The 10,352-nt window shown below is 26.4% G+C and overlaps 1 protein-coding gene across 1 annotated transcript in view; it reads right to left on the reverse strand.

Moving 5' to 3' along the window:
- Nucleotides 1–10,352, reverse strand: part of LOC101240579 (RNA helicase aquarius) — a 79,472-nt gene extending 69,120 nt beyond the window's left edge. Inside the window, exons 1-3 of the mRNA XM_065806281.1 lie at nt 9,775–10,352; nt 4,790–4,830; nt 1,412–1,606 (exon numbers count right to left, since the gene is read on the reverse strand). Of these exons, the coding sequence (XP_065662353.1) occupies nt 1,412–1,606; nt 4,790–4,830; nt 9,775–9,835 (297 nt within the window). The 5' untranslated portion in view covers nt 9,836–10,352. The remainder of the gene's footprint in view (nt 1–1,411; nt 1,607–4,789; nt 4,831–9,774) is intronic.

The following is a 10,352-nucleotide window of genomic DNA, read 5'->3' on the forward strand; positions in this document are numbered from 1 at the left end:
GGAGAGCTATTGAAAAAAATGATAAACTTTTGTATACCTCCATATATATATATATATATATATATATATATATATATATATATATATATATATATATATATATATATATATATATATATATATATATATATATATATATATATATATATATATATATATATATATATATACTAAACATATATATATATATATATATATATATATATATATATATATATATATATATATATATATATATATATATATATATATATATATATATATATGATGATACGATAAAAGCGAAACTAAACGTTTTCAAGATATATTTTGTTATTACAACAAAATATTACTATACTTTAGTTTTGTATAAATGTTATGCTTATATCATATCAGCATAACTTTTACGCAAATATATATATATATATATATATATATATATATATATAAATATATATATATATATATATATATATATATATATATATATATAAATATATATATATATATATATATATATATATATATATATATATATATATATATATATATATATATATATATATATATATATATATATATATATATATATATATATATATATATATATATATATTAAAACAAGGAATCACTAAACACAGTTATGACACATTCTTAGGTCTATATATTTTAATATATATATATATATATATACATATATATATATATATATATATATATATATATATATATATATATATATATATATATATATATATATATATATATATATATATATATATATATATGGACCTAAAAATGTGTGATAACTGTGTTTAGTGATTCCTTGTAGCTGGCAAACACCTTTTTTTAAGACTGCATGTTTACATTTTTAATCTCTTTAAAATCATAAAATTTCAAAAAACCCTAATTTGATAACAAAACTATTGAAAATTATCAAATAAGTCTGATTGTTTTTTTTTTTTAATTGTCTATTTCAAAGTTTCTTTAAAAATTAAAGTATACAATTTTTTTTTTAACTAAACGCTAGCCAAAAGAACTCTGACCTTGACATGATAATTGACAAAATAACTCCAACCTTAACACAAACCTTGACAAACAAGGCAGCTGTGCGGAGAAACAATTTTGACTTTCAAAATTGAACAATTAACTTGTACAAAAGTTAACAGCTGTTAAAAGCCAAAAAATATATATATACTTTTGCTTGAAGATTACGCCAAATATTCCACTATTTAAATTGTTCTTCAAGAACAGCAGTAGATAATGATTTAAAATATGTACAAAATCAAAAAAGATTATAACTAAATCTGATATGTGGACAATGAAGCAAGTTTTGAATTCCTTTGTCTTAAACAACTTTACAGATTGATCTGAATAAAAATGAAAATAATTAAAAATAGTAAAACTACATTTTAAGTAATTTGAGGCTTACCTCCCATGGTGGTACTCTTTCCCTACACTTTTCATTTACAAGCAAACATATTGACAAAATATGGGCATTTGTTGCCTTGTCATTAAAATATTTCCATAAATAATTTTCCAAGTACTGACTAAATTCTAAAAACATAATTTTTCTAATTGGAAATCTTTTAGAAAGCAGCTCTTGATTGTAGATTGTGTCAATCATCTAAAAATATTAATCTTCATATAACTAATAAAAAATATACTAAAAATAAAACTAAAATCTTTGACTTAATACATTCATTACTATATGTAACAAGGTTTTATTCTATTTCTGAATTACGTTAAAACAAGGTTTTATTCTATTTCTGAATTACGTTAAAACAATATTTTTTTAATTAAATTTTTATCAAGTATTTCATTTAAACTTTAATTTTTTAATTTTCTTTTTAATTAAATTTTACATTTTTATTTACTTTTGTAGATTTTTTGGGAGATAAAAATAACTTTTACTATCTGAGTTCCATATGCGCCTCTATTTTAAGATATGTGATTTTTCTGAGACAAGCAATCAGAACTAAATACTGTCGATAAATTAGCTGCTGATGACTCTACCATTTCTTCTCAGTAGTAAAAAGTTAATTTGTTTAAAAAGCAAGTTTGTTAAGCTGTTTTGTATTACACACACACACACACACACACACATCTGTGTGTGTCTATATACACATACATACACATATATACACACATATACATACACATATATACGCACATATGTATGTGTGTGAGGGAGTTTTTGTGCGTGCGTGCGTGCGTGTGTGTGTGTGTGTGTGTGTGTGTGTGTGTGTGTGTGTGTGTGTGTGTGTGTGTGTGTGTGTGTGTGTGTGTGTGTGTGTGTGTGTGTGTGTAATACAAAATTTTTACACTTGAATTAATGCAAAAAAAAGTATGAAATAAGAAAATAAAATTTTTAACCCCCTTTCCCCTGTTGTCAAGGGGATATAGTTATTATGAAAGGGGGGATAAAATTATTACAAAATTGTATTTTTTTGTAAGTTAGTTTGTAATTACTATTTTTAAAGCATAAAATCTTATGTATTTAAATAATCTCATAGTATTTTTGTTTGAAGGGGTTTAAAGTAGCTCAAGTTACTGTTATAACATACAGTTTAAGTTATAAATTAAAGTATAAGTTGCAGTTAAAGTGTAATGTAATTAATACTATTACAATATAACTTTTAGTAATTGTTTTTAATTAGAATGATACTTTAAAATTTTTTATTTTTAATGCATTTTAAATTGTTATTGTAAAAAGCTACATAAGTTGTATATAAAGCAATGTAAAAAGATGCTCTCTCGTGCTAAGCTCCATTCTCAGTTCATTAAATCTCGTATCTTATCTCAGAAGTTATCAAAGAAGATTTTAAGTTCTAGAGACTTGTAGAAAATCTTCAACAGCATCATTAAAAAAGATCTAACAGTCTATCAATCATTCATGAGACTAATCTTATTACCTCTCCCAAGGCAGAACTATTTGCAAAAAAAATTTCGAATTTAACTCTTGAATCTTATGCCAATTCTCATTCTTTCATTCTAATTAAACTGGTTAACCTAATGTTAGACATTCAAATCACTCCAGCTTTCATTACTAAAGTCATATCTCAATTAAACTCTTCTACAGCTTGTGGTCCAGACAACATTCCTTTCATAGCTTAACTAAATTGTTCTCGAATAACTAAATTGTTCTCCAGAACACTCTTTAATTCTCCCTAAATTATTTAATAGGTGCTTGACTGAGTCTTGTTTTCCTGCCTGCTGGAAAATGGCATCTGTTGTTCTAATTTTTAAAAACTCTAGAGAACATTCTGACTCCTTCAATAGTCATTCGATCAGTCTTTTTTCTTTTATTACGACTGACTTGCTAACTGCTGCTGCTGAAAGATTTTATTGTGCATTAGATGGAGGCGGCGAGGCTAGGGCTATTGCTTTTAACACATCTAAAACTTTCAACAAAATTTGTTATGCTGTCTTCTCCAAAAGCTTGCTTCATATGGTGTATCTGGGCAAGTTTTTAGATTATCAAACAGAAAGTTTTAAATTGAGAACATTTTTAATAGTTGAAAATTTTTTGTAAAAGTGTCATTTTTTGTCTCTTGAAAATAGTTTAAAAAGTAGAAAATTTTGATTGCAAACATTAAACCAGTGAAATAAAAACTAAATTGTAAAAAATTTAAATTAAAAAAAATAAATTATCCTAATTTTGTTCAACATTTTGTTTATTTCAAAAAATATGGAAAAAAAGACTTAAATATATCAAGTTTCAAAATTTTGTTTTAAATGTTTAGAATTTTTTCAACAAATCTAATTTATTAATTAGATTAATTCTATATTTTGCTTTATCTTAAATTTGTTTTGTTTTTAATGTCATTTTAAATGTGTTTTATGTTTGTTTGTTTTTTGTTTTTTTCAACATCTTCGCTTCCATCAAGGCTTCAAGCAACCACTATTAGAGTTGGAAGTTACCGGAAGAGCATAGATTAGGTTTATAGAGCAAGATAACAATAGACAGGCAACTTCAAATATCAGGAAAACAAGATGAAGGAAGCGAATAACAAAGAACTGATGTTCGGGGAAAAAAACTTGACAGATGACTTAAAAGATTGAAAATTATGAATCAGTAAAGCAAGAAGAAGGAAGCAAATTCCAAAGAACTGATGTTCGAAGGAAAAAACTAGACAAATAAGAGTTTTTGGAGCACTTAGAAATAGCTACAAAAAAAGGATGAGACTTAATTGAATGACGAGTAATGAACTTTAGTAGATGGTGCAAAAGATGCTAGCTCTTTAGAGCAGTGTCCAACATTGTATTTGTAGAAAAGAGAAAGAGAAGCAACATAACAATGTGATAATGGTTGAAGGTTGGCTGCAAGAGCAGGCCCAACTATGAAAACAGTTTAAAATGGTTAAAATATTTGCGTTTTTACTTTTACTTTTTTAGGTATCATGTTAAGTAAAAACAACTAATAAAAGTATTATTGTAATAGTATTAAATAGGCTAATTACAAATTACATTATAACTGCAACTTAAGCTTTAAATTTTAACAGTAACTTAAGCTACTTTAAACACCAACAAACGAGAATTTAATTAGGTATTATTTAAATATGAGAGATATTATGTTGAAAAATAGCAATTACAAACTAATGTACCAAAGATACAACTTTGTACTAATGCAATTCCCTTACTTAAGGGGTAGGCAGGTGGTTTAAAAATTAGATTTTTTGGGGGGGTTAATTCCAGCCCTGCAATTATAAAAAAAAAAAAGGGGGGGTGGGGAGTAAAAAATATGCTAGCGTGAAACAAATATATTTTTAAAAAGTGTTAAAATAAAACCTGCCAAAAAAACACTTACATTATCAATTGGTAAAGCTGTTTCATAACGCTCTAAAAAATCTAAAAAAAAAAACAAAACTAAATCACACAAATTTAATAATTAAACTAAAATATAATTAGAAGCACTAATTGATTTTCACCCCTACCCCTTCTTCCTTTTTGTTTTTAGTATTTTTATGATATAATAAATTATGCTGTTTCGAATCATATAAACAATAGGTCTAAAAACTTGAGGAAAGAACTCAGTAATGATTAAAGTCCTTTTTATTTAATTTAAACTATATTTAAGTTTACTTAAATATAGAATGGTTTTATAGACACTTATAAGTTAACTTAAAAATATCCTGGTTCAATTGACACTTAAAAGTTAACTTAAAAATAGCCAAGTTCTACCAACACTTAGAGGCAAAACTGTTTTGAGTAAAACATATCAGTCTCTGACTAATCTCTGACCCAAATCCTAACCCTAAACTATTAAGAAACCAGAGACAAAATGAGACTTTTTGCAAACCCAGCGCCAGCTCCAGAAAAATTATTTAAAATTATATTATATTTAAAATTATATATATATCTGATATATATATATATATATATATATATATATATATATATATATATATATATATATATATATATATTGTTGATTTCATTATGTAATAATAATCAATTTTTTCGATGTGAGAGTGATCAATATAAAGTGAAATAATCACAAAATAGATCAATAAATAATTAAAAAAGTAAGATGAAAAAAAAAAAAAAAAAAAAAGTTGTTTTTAAAAAAGTTTTTTTTTTTCATCTTACTTTTTTAATTATATATATATATATATATATATATATATATATATATATATATATATATATATATATATATATATATATATATATATATATATATATATATATATATATATATATATATATATACATATTCGTGTGTGCGTGCGTGTGTGTGTGCATACAAATGTATATATCATTTTTCTTTTACTTTTGTATAACACTGTGAGCCATAGAGACCGCCAGGTTTAACTTCTCCCCACCTTTAATTTTATTTTTTCAAAAGCAAATGCAGTTTGTGTAAGTCTTTTTCAAGTGCAGAAGAAATCTTAAGTCAATCAGAAGGGTTAGTATTTTAAGTTTTAAAAATTAGAAAAACCTAAAAATTAAGCCTCAAAAAGAGTGCAATCTGCCATTCTTGGGTTCTTTCTTTAACAGTTTTGAAATGATTTGAGTAAAAAATATCATACGGTGAAGATGGCTGATTTAAAACACTTTGTTTGGAAAAAAAAGGTAATTATTCAAAACCTTTAGTAAAAGTACAACTATCTGTAGCAAATAAAATCAAGGAGTACATTTGGCCTGAGTACAATGCAGAGTTTAATGTCTGTCTGGATGTAATTTGTTCAAGTTGTAGAAGAAACATCTTTTTGCTGGAAAAGGGATCAAACACTTATCTTTCAAACCGTATAAGTAAAGTTTGTCAAGTATATGACTTTAAACTTATTTAAGCTAAATAATTAATACATATAAAGATATAGATTTTTTATAAAGTACTGTTTTTGAATTAGGTTGACAGACCAAGAATTAGACGTAGTACTGAGCTTAGTGATATTATAAAATCATCTAATGTTAATGCAAAAGATGTTGAATCGCTAAAAAAAAAATATGTGCAGCTGCTTTACTCTCTTTGCAAGAGGTTAAAAATCAAATATTCATTTATAAACTTCAATAAAAACCTTTAGGTGTATATTAAATTAAGAGTAAATTTTATTCTTCAGGATGTCATAACAACTGCTGTTCTAGTCAGGCTGTTTTGAATTTAACTAATTAGGCAAAAACTCTTGATCCCACATCATGTGAGCAAGTTTCTTCAGGCATAATAGAAAACAAGATGGAATGAGAAGGCATTGAGAGAGGCCAGTCCTTTAAAATATCTACAGGTGTGAAAGTTTTTATTTTCATTTTTAAGTAATTAAAAAGGGTTTATATGTTCAGATAAAACTTAAATGCACATATGAAACACTCAGTAGATTTGAGACTTTTAACTAAGCAATTGTATAGGTTGCTAACAACTTTTTCAAAATGCTTGTATTGTAAATTTAAAGTAGGGGTAAGATACATATAATTAATTATACTTTATCTTTAAGGTGGAAATCTGTTAACTTTAACTGTTGGAACTAAAGACAATAAATCTTCTAGAAAATTTTTTAATCAGATATCATAGCAAACAGTGATGGAATTAACTTCTGTACTGGAATTGGCGAAAAATGAAACAAAAAAACTGATACCAAGTCTCCGTAAGAATCTGGGATCATCTACTTTTGTGGAGAATGATGTGATTAGTATGATGACATCATTAAAAGAAGAAATTAAATCTAAATATAAAATAGAACATGATAACTTTATTTGGAATGATGAAATTGTAACAAGACATGTAGTATTTATCTATGATACTTCTGAATTTATTCTTAGTATTTTAATGGAAAGAGGATTGGATTCTCTCTTCAGTATGGTACGTATATCAAGGATTTCTTAAAGTAATTGTAAATGTCTTTGATAAAACCAATAAAAATGAGATTTACATTGACAGTGGAGTTAAAAAGTGTTTTATTCTTGCTATTGTTGAAGATTTTTGTAAAGACAGTGGAAATTTGCAGAAAATCTTGAGTAGATTAAATCTGGATAATGTTACACCTTGCATTTGACTTAAAATGTGCTAACAGCATCTTTGGTTTGTCTTCTTATTCAGGTAAATATGCCTGCTTGCGGTGTGAATGCAAATGTTCCCTAGAAAGTGGTACTCCAAGAATGTTAGGTTCTTTTGACCAATGGTACAACTTATTTGTTGAAAATGGGGCAAAACGAGTTAGTTTGAGATTAGCATCTCAAACTAACTTGTTGCCTATTGTTCATTGCCTCAGAAACTTTGCAAAGGTTAAAGAGTGCACCTTTGGATACGAATAAGGCAGTAATGCTTCTTCAGTTATTGAAGAGTTTAAAGTACAATTTTGTGACCTACAGCAGTATGCAAAGATACATTTAAATAAAGAGCTGAAGATTACCTGGAAAGTCCATATAGTTGTCTGTCATATTCTCCTACTTGTGAAGTTTAACTGTTGTTCTCTAGGATCATATGCTGAACAGACTGGAGAAGCTGTTCCTAGTGCCTTCAACCCAAATTAGTCCTAATACAAGCGAAGGATTGAACATAAAGATTATGCTAAACGATTGAAATCTGCTATCGCCACTTTTTGCTTAGATAGGATGTAAATATTGTAATATAAAAGTAGTTGTGGTATTTTTGTTGCATTCATTGTATTTTTTTCTTCAAATTATTGATATAATGGTGTAAAAAAAGTTTAAATCACTTCAATTTAAGATTAGTAGGAAAAAGTAAGGATTGTTTTAAGGAGGATAATGAAAGATTAATTAAAAAAATTTTTTTTTTTTGAAAGGAGGTAATATCATCATAAAGGGGGTAACTTTATCACTTGAAGTAATAAAGTTACCCCCTTTATGATGAAGTAATAAAGTTACCCCCTTTATGATTTTACCCTATTTACCCCCTTTATGGGAGGTAAATAGGGTAAAAAAATAAGTTTTTATTTTAATTCTGATCGACTTTAGATTTGTCCAATACAAAAAAATAACATATCTAACTAGCGCTTATCTTAATATGAAAAAAAATTAGAGGTGGAGAAAAGTTGAACCTGACGATCTTTAAGGCTCACTATGATAAAATGAATAAATAATTTACTAAACATCAACTTTATTTAGTTATTAAGGACAGAATTTAGATTGATAGAAATGAATTACTTCATAATACACTTTTTGATTATATTTTTTTTATAAAAACAAAAATCTTCCCCCTGACCCTATTTTAAAGATTTATAGTCTTCTTTCCTTGTCTACTTTTTTTTTCATCATAAAGCAAATTTTCAGCAATTTTGAATAAATATTTTTAAAAAAACTAATTTTAGCTTAATTTTAAGTTACTTTTAAGTTTTAAGATCACTTTGTAGGTATGAGCAAATATCTGTTATTTGTCGCAAAAACTGTGACCAATTTTTTTAACTTGGCGAAGACACTATTTACGCCAAACCACATTGTGCCGCTATTTATGAACCAAATTAAATAAAAATTGGTCGTCGTTTAGTAAAAAGGTTAGGCTATATACTCATATATTTTATTTTTACTGTCATAAATAAAAAAATTCTTTGGATTTCTCGCATTTTAATCTGTGTTTTATTATCATAAGTTTTGCCAATCGCAGGATAATTAGTCACAGTTTTCTTAAGTAATTCTTGTACTTAAATTTTGTAATATAAATGCTCGTAACTTTTTATAGAATCATCCAATTTTGATAAAATTTTTACCATTGTAATACTAATTAAAAGCTCTTTCTAAAGATATATAACACTTTAGTGTATATACATTTTAAAATTTTTACACACATACCTACACTTTGCGTATTAGCAATACTATTGTAACTTTTCATACTTTAACATCAGAGTACTTACCTCAGGTTTTCAGACCTATGTTTTTGTATAATTCTGAATCAGTATAATGTATTCTATCATAATCAATTATAAAAATAGGGGGGGGGGGGAGTCCACTAGCGCCATAGAAATTAATGTCACATTTGTGATCTTACACATGTTATTGCGTGCATCATACATATGTAAACTAATGCATTTTCCTAATTTGAAAATGCTTAATTTAATTCAGGTAACAATGTTGCTGTTTATTTGTGGCTGAATGATCTCTTAATCACACTCTTTTTTAAGTCTTTTAAGTTTTATAAGCAACAGTAGTAAAAATATAAAGCAATAGTCGTAAAAATATTAATTACGCTTACGTTTTAATTTATTACACTTTCATTAAAAAAAATAGCAATATCAATGATTTTAGGAAAAGCATTAAAATAATAGCAGTAATTATATTCGAAATGTACGTTTGTTAATCATCAAATTATTTGTTAATCATCAAATTATAAAGCATACTCACTTTCGATTACTTCATTTTGGTTTTGATAATAGACAGCGTGACTTTTTTCTAACACAGCCATTTTGTTATTTCGATAATAAAAAATGTAATCAAAGGTTCGGCTTACGTTTAAATGTCCCCGCCGTTTTTTACAGTTTCAAGCATCAACAAACAGTGATTTGAGTTCGTTCTCAAAATTTCAAAATGAGGTTCGATTTTAAAGTACTTCAGCCAAGGAGCATATTGAACCAACCATGCATTTCTAAACCGTCGCTTTCCAGCTTCATGTTCTGGCACATCTTTTTTGAAATCATTAGTTTCATGGGGCTTGAATGGTTTGGTTAGTATATGATACCTGAGATCATCATTTATTCTACCTGTTGCCTGAATATAAAGTCCAACATCGAAAACTGAGTTATCGTTATCATTTTTACATTCTGATAATTTATCTGCAATCATAACTTCTGACGTTTTCTGCATGTTGTTGGTGTCTTGCATCTTGATTTTTCGGAATCATCTGTAGTTGCAACACATTTAAAATTGAAGTAATCCAAAATATTACTACTTTGTCGTTTTTTAGATATTTTTTTCAGTATTCT

Source organism: Hydra vulgaris, chromosome 09 (genome assembly GCF_038396675.1).
Source record: "Hydra vulgaris chromosome 09, alternate assembly HydraT2T_AEP".
Lineage (NCBI taxonomy): Eukaryota > Metazoa > Cnidaria > Hydrozoa > Anthoathecata > Hydridae > Hydra > Hydra vulgaris.